Raw genomic sequence first — 13,536 nt, 5'->3', positions numbered from 1 at the left:
TCTTTACTTAGTGAATTACTGTATTTTTTTTTGTTTAATAGATTTTCATGACCAAAATAAGTTTCATTAGGTGGTTAGATTACTAGTGATATGCCTGTCCAATATATGCTAGACATACCATAAGAAAATTGTTATGTTCTCCTCAAGAGGCCACATGAGGAATTTCAAAGAATGTCATAAAGAAATTGTATAAGAGAAGATGGGCTATTCACATGATGGGAGTTAAGGTACCAGAATACTTCACAGATACCCTTCTCAAATGGGGAGAAGGCTTATACCCCCTTTTTCTAAATCCCTTTCAGAAACATTTTGGCAGGGCAAGAACATGAATCATACTGGATAGTAAGCCATGGATTGGGTATGATTTTCAACACTAGAGGGAACTCCTAAGAAAATGATATCATATATCAATCAATAAACATTTATTAAATACCCACTATATGTCAGGCACTGTGCTGGAGATATAAAAAGAAGCAAAAAACAATACCTGCTCCCAAGGAGCTTATAGCCTAATGGTGATGACAACATACAAACAAATATATGCAAATCAACCTATATATAGGAGTAATAGGAAGTAATTCACAGAGGGAACATTAGTGGAAGTAAGAGAGACTGTGAAGGCTCCATTCTTAGAATGCTCTCTTTCCTTTACTCTAACTACTAACATCCCTTGCTTCCTTTAAGTGTTAACTTGTGGAAGCCATTATTATTTTTGAATTTGGATGTAACATGCTAAGACCTACACTTTAGGAAAATCAATATTATTAAGCATCTTACATTTTGTAAACTCTCCTTAACTCTAATGATGCATTAATTCTAAGGGTACCCTAAAATTACTCTCTCATATATATTTATCTTTATGTTGTTTCCCCATTAGACAGTACAGATCATGGAAATATGAATTGTTTTTATTTTTCTTTTATACCACTGACACTTTACACACATTAAATACTGGCCGACTTACTACTAACAAATGACAAAATTTTGATCATAAGTATAAAGATATAAGTATAAAGAAACTTTCTAAAATGAGAGATTTCTAAAAGAAGAATGGCTAATTTGTTTCAGTTGTGAGCTTCCTTCAAACATTAAATTCTATAATTTTTTTTAGGGTTTTAGAACAGGGCAAGATACTCTTGTATAAAAGACAGAGAGATATGTCCTGCATGACAGTAAAAATGACCAAATGCTATCTCTATTATTATATCTTACTTCTCATCTTTTCCCTTTGAGGTTCAAATAGAAAGAGTCCTGGCACAAACTCCTATGATTCAATTAATCTTTATATTTAATGTTCTAGAGTATTAAACAGATGGATACGACAACTGCTTTTTAAAGTTGAATAAAAATACTGTTTTAGGGAATGGGCTCATCCTTTATAAGCTCACTGAAAGTATCCTGGGAATAACTATAGCGGATATAGGATAGGTGGTACAGTGGAAATAATGTTGAGCTTAGAGTCAGGAAGATTAATTTTGTCTTTAATTCATATCTGTATGGAATATATATAAAGATATAATTAAAATGTTTTACATTTTAAGAAGTGGTGTGTGTGTGTGTGTGTGTGTGTGTGTGTGTGTGTGTGTGTATGTACACACATGCAATGGTGGAAAAAAATAAGGTAGTGATATTGGTATGATTCTCTACAGTTGTTGATTAAGCTATCCAGGATACTTTGAGATCTAGATTTGTAGCATTAAGATTTTTTAGTCTGTCATTCTATGAAAGATATAGTTTCTAATATATACCTCTAACTACACCAACATACTCTTGCTAGATATTTAGTAATCATTAAATTTTAGGACCAAGAATGATGTATTATACAGTTTCTACTACTTCCTTACAAAATTTACATTGTTACTAAATTCATTTTTTAGGAGGATAGCCTTTTGCAATTTTAGCAATGACTTACTCCAAAAGTGCCATAATAAGCCTTTCTACTTTTAAAAATTAATCCATATAACTGAGCTATGTTTTAAATTCTCTTTCTAAATATAACATATTAAGCTTATGCAGATATTGCTCTAGAGGGCCTTTTGATTCCATTCTTGGATCTCAACGACTTCATAGGTTCCATTAGGAAGTAGATCAATTCTGGTTACATTTCACAAATAGACTAGGTGTGCACTTCATGTTAAGTTTTATTCATTATCGTTCATTGATGTGGTCTTATTGTTTCAAAAGGAATTTTACAGATATTTTAACTGAGTATCATATATTCTATGAATTCCTAACAATTCTCTTCTTCCTTTTTGGAAACGAAAAATGTTTGTCTTTGAGACATATACTTCTCATTTTGTTTGCACTGTATGGGTTTTTGTTAGGATACTCTGAAAGTCATTATGTTACATTTTACACATATATAAAAGTAATTATTATAGGGTATTGGGTAAGTTATACTTAAAATACGTTCTTCACATTCTGTTGAGTTTTCAAAATGCAAATTAGTCATTTCAATTGTGTCCAGTTCTTTGTTATTCCTTTTGGGGTTTTCTTGGCAAAGACACTTGTGTATTTTGCCAATTTGTTCTCTAGCTTATTTTACAGATGAAGAAACTGAGGCAAACTGGGTTGTGTCTTGCCCAGGAGCACATGGCTAGTAAGTGTCTAAAGCCAAATTTGAACTCAAATCCTCCTGACTCTAAACCTGCTACTCTATCCACCAAGTCGCCTAGCTGCCCTCAGAATATGAATACATTTCTCAATTCAGTAAAATACAGTTTTCTCTTTGACAATGTTGGGCTCCAAGTATCTTCCCTGGAGAAGACTAAGGTATTAACTTATAAGTATTACTTTAATCCACCACGTCAATGTAACCTTTGGATCCAAACCCTAAGCTTTCAGTATCTATCTTCCTCTTATATATATTAAGAATTTTATGCTTAAGAAATCTAAATGACTTTTTTGATATCAATGAAGAAAGCAGCCATATAAAATGAAAAAGCTGTATAAGTAACTTTTAGTAACCCTGTATAATAATATACATCAAGCTTAATAAAATAGCTTAGTTCAATTCCAACTTTAATTTGGAAACTGTTTAATTCCACATAGAAGTGATGATAATGGATTGGGTTTGCTAGGTGGTGCAATGGATAGAGTATCAGCCCTAGAGTCAGGAGAAACTGAGTTCAAATCCAGCCTCAGACACTAGCTGTGTAGCCTTGGGCAACTTACTTACCCCTGTTTGCCTCAGGTTCCTTATCTGTAAAATAAACTACAGAAAGAAATTGAAAACCACTCAAGTATCTTTGCCAAGAAAACCCCAAAAGGCATCATGAAGATTAAGATATGATTGAAAAATGACATGAACTGAGACAGAATTATAAAACTACTTTACTGAAAATGCCATATTTAATGTCAATTATTCTTGAAATTATTGTGATATGTTTTACATGGAGCATTTTTTCTTGCAAACTTCAAGTACTCTAGAATATTTACTATTTTTCTATACGTAGTAGTAGTACATTGAATAAGTCACAAGTGCAGAATTGAGGCAAAGGCTATGCAACAATAACAAAAAAAAAACTACAATGTTTTTAGGCAGTCCATTCAGTAATTATCAAACTGATTTTTAAAAATTGCTATTTTTACTCTGGGATGTTTTGACATGTCTTTCCTGGGCCACTATATAGGTTTTTTGTGAATGTTTATAGATTATTTTGAGTGCCATAAGGTATGAATCCTTTTCTAAAGTATTTAAACAAGTAGCTGACTCTATTTAGTGGGTTTTCTAACAGTATCATAATTTGACAATAGTACTATAATGAATTATGTTAAGAAAGTTAAGATTCTGACTTGTGTCTGAGTGTAAGCTGATTAAATGCTTTCCTACTCATTCATGCACCTGTCTAAAGCATTTGAGAGAATAATCATGGGTCTTGTTCACCTCTATCACTTGGTAGTTTTGTAGAGAAGTTCATTTTGAATCACCTCTTTAGATGTAACTACTCTGTCATTGATTATATTAATGGTGTGTGAACATTATGGTTTTTGTTTGAGTCAACTTGATTTTTTGTTGTTGTTTTGAATTTCTTCTTACTATAGAAATGACTGAAAAATCTCCACACATCTTTTCTTTATAAATGAAAGGGTTCTTGCTCTTCTGCAATTTCTTTACTACTCAAGTCTCTTATAATAGAAGCTTTAAACATCAGTACTGAAGTACTTATTATTTTTGTGCTACTATGAATCACCTGAAAATTTTGACTTTTGCTTTTTATTACTGAGGAATAAAATGTAAAACTCAACATATTATTTTGCTTTCCAGATTTTTTTCCACTTACTTTTCACCCTTTTATTGGGTAATATGATATTCACATTTTTTCTATTTACTAGTCAGAAATTATTGTAATCAAACAATAGTTTTATTTCAATAGTCCTCTAACCACATAAACAAAGATAGTGTATGCCACCTGTCCTTATATGAATTCCTTGGTAGACAGAACGTTCTTATGATGGCCCTTATCTATGCAAAGGTTGCCTATCAGATATAGTATACTACTATATGCAGGTCGTAAAATGATTTCATATTTTCTGCAAAATACTGTGTAAGATTTGTTTATATTTATTACATAAGAAACTAGTTTTAAAAACTTTTTCATGTCTATAAGTACAAATATGTGTATATACACATGTAGAAAATTATTATAATACAACTATATTATTATCTAAACATAAATAAAGATCTTAATGGCTACACATAATTAAAAAATGCAAAGGGGGGAAATCATGTCTATACAGACATATGATAAAAAAAAAATCGAGAAAGAGAATATAATAGTTTTAAAAATTAGAAAGCCCAAATTTAAAAGAAACAAAATAAGAAGAAAGGAGATATTAAAAACACAATGAAAATAATAATTAGCCCAAATGGAAAATATTTCAGCATAGATATATGGATGGCTACAAAGTGATGTTTATCGATATTTATATCATTTCGAAGTTAGAACATGAGGTTCACAAGGACAGGGAAAAGATAATGGATTAGACAAAAAGAATAAGATTCTCAGATATGATCAATGTGTTAATTTGTTTTGTTTAACCTTATCTTATTCACCTATTCATTGCTCTGGATAGCTCCAGAACACAGCAGTGTCAAACATTTACTGAATGATTTACTTTTCTCCTAGAATTTCTATGGATTCCCCAGTCACTAGTTTCATGTATTTTCTATATCCCATCTAACTTAACCCTGTGGTATGGGGAAGCACACTAAGTAAGGTCAGGAAGACCTGAATTTAAATACCTTCAGACACTAGCTGTGTGACCTTGAGCAAATCACTTAACCTCTGTTAATTTTAGTTTCCTCAACTGTAAAAGAGATAATAGCACCTACTTTGATTTTTCTGATCCATTCTCCATTCTGCCACTCTGTTCCCACAATCTCTTAATACATATTTCTGATAACAATTTACCTGATAAAACAAATCATATTATAAACATATATTTAAATTAACCAATATGACATGTCACTAATTTTGGCAGTTTTCTATTTAATATATACTTCTCCAAAGTAAAAAAGTTGATATTCTAGCATATTATTTTTGCTACTAGATTATGTCATTAGGCATATACATATAGAGAGTTCATTTCTGGAAATAAAGGATAACTACACTATATCATGTCTGCTTCCTGATTCATGAGACTAATGAAGCTAGAACCATATTCCTTAATATTACCAATACACAAGTGAAATTAGAACATTTTTTTTGGGAAAAATTTTCAGTAGTTCAATATAGCTTTAATTTTCTAAATGAGTATTTAGATTTTATTCATTACTTATTTCCAAATACAATTTTATTTCTTAATTTACCTTTTTCATTTTCTCCTGTGACTATCTTGATGGAGAAGCAGAGGAAATATTATAAAGAAAAATCTACATAACATATATTATGCCCAAAGTTCAATAACCTAATTGTGATGACTGGTCAAACTTATCTAATATAATTTTAATTCATAGCATTCAGCTGACAGGATAGAAATTCTGAGGAAATAATACATGCTTTTACTATAATATATATAGCATATTCTTTAAAAGTCGGAACTTTACTGTAAAAAATCACATAAAAATATGACTTTATTACTTCCAGTGGTACTGATATAATTTGACTAAGTTTATTTCATGTCTTGAGATTCATTATTATTATAAAGCAAAGGATTCTACTTTTTAAAATAACAAAATACCAATCTTTCAGCTTAATTCCTCTCATAGGAATTAAGTCATTTAATCTTTCATAGGAATTAAGCTTCTTGATGAAGTAAATATAATTTCAAATACACTTATATAATTTTTTTAATTTATCAGAAATTATTTCCAGCAAAACATGGAAAATATCATTTCATTTCAGTAGAATATTCATTTTGAGCGAGTTATTGCAGGCAACCCAAGATATATTTAATTGCTTCTAACAATCAAAGTTCTCTTTAATCTGTTTGAATAAAGTGGGGCAATTTGGTTTTTAAAAAATTCCTTTCTGTTGCCTGAAATATGGACACACATATTTATCAAAGTCTTTATTCATCTCAAGAATACCTATTTCCCTGAGTCCATGTGCAACTACTTCAGTGATATGATCTTTAGAAAGCTGCTATTTAATGGTTTGTATGGAACTCCAAAATAATGATAAACTATCAAAAATAAAATGAGTCAATGAAGCAGATATGTCTTTTACTTTTTCTTCCCCGTTTTAACTCATAACTTTTTAAACATCCCTAAAACTTTGTTTAAAAATCACTGTTATTTTTCCTGCCTTTCTTCCTATTTTCAATATTTCCTACCCATCAAAGATCCCACACTACCAATTGGTATTAAATGGATAAAAAAATATAAAAATGCTAACCATCTACCCTTTGCTTCAAAGCTAATTAAAACTTCCCAATGACTGAAGTTACCACGTGAAAATCCTCAAATTTTCCAAGGCATCTGTGATATCATTGTGTGGAGAACTCCTTCCATTGATGCAGAATTAAATTAACACTTTTTCATCCTTTGGGACTCTTATCCATGTCCCCCTATAAGTCTTTCACATGGAGTCACCATACCCTATAAGTATTTCACATGAAGTCAGCATGCTAGAGACTATCCTCTGTTGTAAATAAAATTTAATCTTGGAGGCTTATTACTAGATTTATAAGCATTTATTAGTAACGAGAGAAAGAGAGAAAAAGGTTTCTAGCCTTTCTAACTTAAGGTAAAAATCACATTCCCTATTATGGTCTCCATGGCCATAGATGGCCAGATAAGAGAGCTCTGAGAGAAAGAGCTAGCTCAAAGAACAATAGTTAAGAGGCCAGTCCAGAAGCAAAGAGACCAATTAGCTTTTCAAATCTAAGCTCCTCCCAATCCTGGTTCTTTCCAATGACCACTGGCTTGCACTATGGATGCCAGTGTCAGGCCAGCAGACGTGTCAGTGATTTCTATGTTAAGTCTTTCAAAGATGAAATGAATTAGAGGTCTCCCAGACATTTACTTCACATACCTCTAAGTCTTTTGAAATGAGTATCAATACACAGGATTGTCCATCTCTTACCCATCACTCCATATATGACAGATAAAAAAACTTTTTTATAACGATACCTCTATTCACTGATATTTTTTACAAACAAATAATTGTTGGTAAGATAATTCAACATCTTTATATCTACAGTGTATTTCTCTACTACTCTTTGGGTGATGTGCAATTTTGATTCCTCAAAGATTATAATTTTCTTTCTGAACCTATGGGTGTACTTTCCCTTGTAAAAGTAGCTGTTGTTGCAATGGAGACACTTTACTAGCTCTATGATTGTAGGCAAGACATTTAATCTGTTTGCCTCAATTTTCTCATCTTGAACATGGGGATACTAGTCCTTCCCTTTGCAGGGTTGTTGTGAGAAATGAATAATATTTACTACAGTACCTGCCATATAAGTACTATATAAATATTAACTATTATTGTTTAGTGCCATAGAGTATCACAAAAAGAATATTGATATTCATGGGTAGGAATTTTTTACAATTAAAAGCTGAAGGTCATTGTAAGCAATGTATATTTCAAAATACAACTAAGCTCAATCTCATCCCATTATATAATTCTAGGCCAAGGTCACTATCAGTCTTCAGTGTCCATGAGGGATATTTGTACTGATGTATCAGCTTTATGTACTTCAAACATAAGTTATAATAAGTGTTTCAGTAAAAGAGAATAGATCTTAATATGATTCAAAATCTCAATTTTTGTGGGATGATTTTTTTTTCAAATCTGGATAACATTAATTCTGATTTTTAAAAGTGAAAAGAAAAATAAAGTAAAGTTGATTTCTATATGGTATTTAAGCCTCTGACTTTCCTAGGAAAACTGCATACAAAAGTTCAAGAAGAATTATAAAGAAAACTGATCATCAATACCACTGACATACTCCATAATTGTAGAGGTTACTCATGATTTTGTGTATTCATGTTGATGACTTAATATTACAGTCAACTCTCACTTTGCTAGTAGGATAAAGGAAAAAAGCTTTCAGCACATCACATGTTAGCAGTCCAGAGGGACAGATAAGTAATCAGGGAAATATTTTCCAAATCTAAAAGGAAACATTTCTTACTTCAGTTTTCAATACTTAACATTTCGTTTTCAACAAGAATTTATCATGCAATGCATCACCTATTTATTCTCTGACAAGAGGATCGATTACTAATTTGGGGGTAGGATTACTTATAGTTTTGAAACCTGTCTTGTGAAATTAAATGGAGTTGTCTTATGAGTGCTAGAAATGCATTATTTTCTGTGTTCAGTGTCACTATAAGTACCAAACCTGGAAACAATTAGAAACTTAAAAAAGAAATATGGAAGCTTGATAAAAGGGTGAAATAAGTAACAAAAATATCCAATCTGGGCAGGAACTAGGGTCACTTCTTAACATCATGCATTATTACAATTTTATTAAATCAGACACCTATAATCCATGATAACATTTTTGATATTTGTAATGAGTTGTACTGAAACAAATGTTCTGTATAGTGGGAAAAGCATTAAATTACTATAAGTCAAACATCTAGTTTTTCTCAAGGCTCTGGGATATATTATATATGTATTCATTCATCCTTTTCTGGATTTCAACTTCATGAAAGGGCGGGAGGGGGTTAAGTAATGACTGATTACTTATGAATCATGGGTCATGAATTTAATGAAGTATTATACTGGGTCATAAGAAAAGATGAATACTAAGAATCCCTCTCAGTCCTAAAATACTAAAACTACATTTTGTGTTTTTTTCCCCGATCTTTTAGTAATTTTGGAGCAAAATAATCTACTATAGAGGAGATGCTAGCAAGGAAAAAATATTTAGTGATGGCAGTAAAATAATAATAATAATAATAATAACTTTATTATAACTGAGTATGATAGGAAGTCCTTTAGCACTCTGAAGCCATTCAAAATGTAAACACGTTTTAGATGTTATTGAGGAAAATTAACATTGAATTATAATATTTAGTAATAATATTTCTAAGGGAAATCATTCATTTTACTCAAGTCCCTTAGCATTTGTGAAGCTTGGATTTAGCTCTCCCCATTGTAACAATGAAGATAATTAGCTCTGCCTTGCTTGTGAAGATAAAATTGAAATCCCCTGATTGTAACAATGAAAGTAGTTAGCTCTTCCTTTAATGGGAAGATAAAATTGTAATCCCCCAGTCTATTTTTAGATTTTAATCCCCAAAAGTGTTAACTCAGTATTTGAAGTAGAGCTACCCATTTTAATGTACAAAAAAATAATTATCCACTAAAAGTGCAAACTAACTACGAAAGTTCACACTATTACAGGTGTGATATAACCAAAAAAGGTATACTCCAACCAAAAAATGTGTAAACTAAAGAGTGGGCAGTCCTGGAGAGAGCGACTGCTATTATTGGTAGACATGAAATTTAGGGGAGGTGACACAAGAGAAAAAGATCTTTAAATAGAAGACCACAGAGGCCAGAAGATATATATCAAAGAACTCTGACTCAAGAGTTGAACTGGAGGATCATTCTCTCAAGCTTGGAGTGAAGAAGAGTCACTTGGAAGAGAAATGGGAAGAATCAACCGACACTTGAGGACAGACTTGAAGACAGACACTCAGACTTGGCTGTGGAACTCGACCTGGAGGATCTCGTGCAGGAGACCTCAATTGCTTTTGTATTAAGGGGTCACCATGGGGAGTGAAAAGTTAGTTTCCCTGACTTTTTGGAGGTGTGAACCTCTGAGAAAGGCCCATCGTCTTGAGCCTCCTTTCCCTAATTTGGGGTTTAGAATTTCTACCTGACTCAGAGAAATTCAGATTTCTCACTCTCTCTCATTCTTCTATATCTTCTCTCTATTGTAAAAACAAACTAACATAAATTACATTTTACATTAGTAGTTCATTTGGGATTTGAGAAATTAAATCCCTGGCGACCACCAAATTAAATATTCACCAAACCATATAAAAATAACAAATTCCAAGGTCAGACTGAAAAAGTCCAGGGCAAAGGCATCTAAACTGGGCTAGGTTAAGTGTCTTTTCCTCAAAGTCCTACGATTAAAAACAAAAAAAAAAAACCCTTCCCAAAAGTATTCTAAAATAGAATCAAGTATCATATTATTTAATTTCCAATTAATTTTTATTTGCCTCTCCATTTACCCATACTAATTGATATTTTATTGCATTATGATCTGAAAAGGATACATTTATTATTTCTCTTTTTTACATTTGTTTGCCAAGTTTTTATGCCCTAGAACATGGTCAATCATAGTGAATGTACCATATACTCCTGAATAGATGGTGTATTCCTTTTTGTTCCTATTTATTTTTCTGCATATATCCATTAACTCTAATTTTTCTGAGATTTCATTCACATCTCGTACTTTTTCTTATTTATTTTTTGTTTTGATTTATCTAGATCTGATAGAGGAAGGTTCAGGTCTCCCACTAGTATAGTTTTACTACATATTTCCTGCTTAAGCTACAATAGTTTCTCATTTAATAATCTGGATGCTATACCATTTGGTGCAAACATGTTAAGTACTGATATTGACTAATTGTCTATACTGCCTTTTATCTTTCCTAAATCTTTTAATAGGATCTATTTTTACTTTGCCTTTGTCAGATTTCACAGTTGCGACTCCTGCCTTCTTTTTCTCAATGGATGCCCAATAGATTTTGCTATAGTCTTTTATTTTACCTTGTGTCTACCTGCCTCACGTGTTTCTTGTAGACAAAATATGGTAGGATTTTAGTTTCTAATCCACTTTATTTGCTTCGGTTTTAAGGATGAGTTCATCCCATTCATAATCAGTTATGCTTACCATCTGTGTATTCCCAATCATTTCATTTTCCGCTCGTAGACCTGACATTTACTTTTTCATCATTTCCTTCTACAATGGTGTTTTGTTTTTAATCAGTGCCCCTAATCCCCATACTTATTTTGCTTCCCTTCCCACCTTCTCCCTTCTTATTCCCCTCTTATTTTTCTTAGGGCCCTTAAATTCCTTCCCCCCTCTCTTTTCCTATCTTTTGGTACTCCCCGCCCTGCCCCACACCACAACCTTGATTTTTTTCCTCTCAGCATCCCTGAAGTATAAGATAGATTTCAATACCCCAATGGATCTAGATGCTCTTCCCTCTCAGAACTGATTCCAATGAGACTAAGTTTGGAGTATGACCTGTTAGCACTCTCTTCCTCTCCTTCTTATAATACTATTCTTCCCTCCCCCTCCCATGAGCCTCTATGTGAGGTATAAATTAACCTATTTTTCTTATTCCTTCAAGTTTCTCTTGCTGTCATCTTCTATTCCCCGACTTTCTTTTTTTACATATCATCTTAAACCACTTAGTATCCTAACCACTATGAATAATTCTTATAACTATTATGATAGGGAATACAGTTTTTATGAGTTACAAATATCATTTTTCCATATAGGAATATAAACAATTTGACCTTTCTGAAGCCCTTAAAAGAAGTTTTTTTCCACCTTTCATCCTTGTTTACCTTTTCATATTTCTCCTGAATTTTGTATTTGGATATCAAATTTTCTATTTAGTTCTGGTCTTTTCTTTATCAGTACTTGAAAATCTATTTTGTTAAATGACCATACTTTCCCCTGGAAGTATATAGAGTATTGAGGGGTACGTGATTCTTGATTATAGATACAAATCTCATCTTTCAGAATATCATATTCCAAGCCCTGGTCCTTTAATGTGGAGGCTGACAGATCCTATGTAATCCTGCTTGGTGCTCCTCGATAACTGAATTGTATCTTTCTGATTTCGTGCAATATTTTCTCCTTAGCTTGGAAGCTCTTTAATTTGGCAATTACATTCCTGGGAGTTGTCTTTAGAGGATTTAATGTAGAGGGAAATCTATGGACTCTTTAGCTGTCTATTTTGCCCTCTTGTTGAAGAACATCTGGACAATTTTCTTTGATAATTTCTTATATTATGGTGTCAAGGTTTGTGTTTATTTCTAGGTTTTCAAGTAGGACTGTGATTCTCAAATTATCTCTCTTAGACCATTTTTCCAAGTCAACCACCTTCTCAATGAGATATTTCATGTTTCCTTCTATTTTGTCATTCTTTTGGCTTTATTAATTCTTGCTGTCTTGTCAACTCATTAGCTTATTTTTGCCCAATTCTCGTCTTTAATTACTGGTTTTCAGCTATGATCTTTTGATTTTCCTTTTCAGTTTGGTCTATCCTGCTTTTCATGGCTTATAACAGGTCAATTCTGGTCTCCAATTTGCTTAGGGTTTCATTTGATTTCTGGGGTTCTTTTCCAAGTGGGAGATTATATCTTTTAAACTATTATTTTCCTTCTGAATTTCTTGCATTTCTTCCTCCGACTTTTTTCTCCATTGTTCCTCCATATTTCTTACTTGGTTCTTAAACTCCAATCTGAGTTTCTTGAGAGTTTGTGACCAATTTCCATTTTTTTTGAAGGTTTGAATATGTTTGCTTATTTGTTATCCTCTGCTGTCACCTCTGTAGTCTGCTAATTTTTTCTACGGAAATTATCTAGGGTCAAATCTTTTTTCTTATTATTTTTTTTTTGGAAGTTGGGGATTCTAATTCTTGGGTGTTGGTAGTAATAAATCTGGAGTGATCTCAGAGGACATATAATACAAATTTCTCATTTCACTATCTGGAAAATAAGGCCAAAGGTGGCTAGTTTGCTCAAGTTCATATAGAAGTAGTATCATCATAAAAATTTTATGATTTCAAAGAAAATACCTTTTTACCATCTTTCATCAGAATTTCCATTTCTATTTCTATAGTTTAAAACAATGAAGTTGATCCTAATATTTAATATACAGATGTAAATGACAACCACACTCAGGACATATTTCAGAAAGTCATGTGAAATTTAGAAGTTAACAAAGAAAATATCCTGAGGGAAGATTGAGAAACCCCTAATGTATAGATGTTGATGGTGCCACTCTCATTCATTCAGTTACCTTCAGAATATTTCCATGTATTACCATTTCCATGGGCCTAATTAAGTGAATTAATGGCTTATGTGATATTTAAAAAAAAACAAA

At 32.1% G+C, this 13,536-nt stretch overlaps 1 protein-coding gene across 19 annotated transcripts in view; it reads right to left on the bottom strand.

Annotated features, from left to right (window-relative positions):
* TASP1 (taspase 1) overlaps positions 1–13,536 on the bottom strand; it is a 255,250-nt gene that overhangs the window by 84,112 nt on the left and 157,602 nt on the right. For 9 of the 19 annotated variants that reach the window (XM_016427708.2, XM_016427703.2, XM_016427725.2 and 6 more), the window contains one exon: positions 5,336–5,414. The exons of the other annotated variants lie outside the window; for them this stretch is intronic. In XM_016427708.2, coding sequence (XP_016283194.1) covers positions 5,336–5,414 — 79 coding nt within the window. The remainder of the gene's footprint in view (positions 1–5,335; positions 5,415–13,536) is intronic. 19 annotated transcript variants of the gene reach the window in all.

Source organism: Monodelphis domestica, chromosome 1 (genome assembly GCF_027887165.1).
Source record: "Monodelphis domestica isolate mMonDom1 chromosome 1, mMonDom1.pri, whole genome shotgun sequence".
Taxonomy (NCBI): Eukaryota; Metazoa; Chordata; class Mammalia; order Didelphimorphia; family Didelphidae; genus Monodelphis; species Monodelphis domestica.
This window is presented reverse-complemented; position numbering and strand designations above follow the sequence as displayed.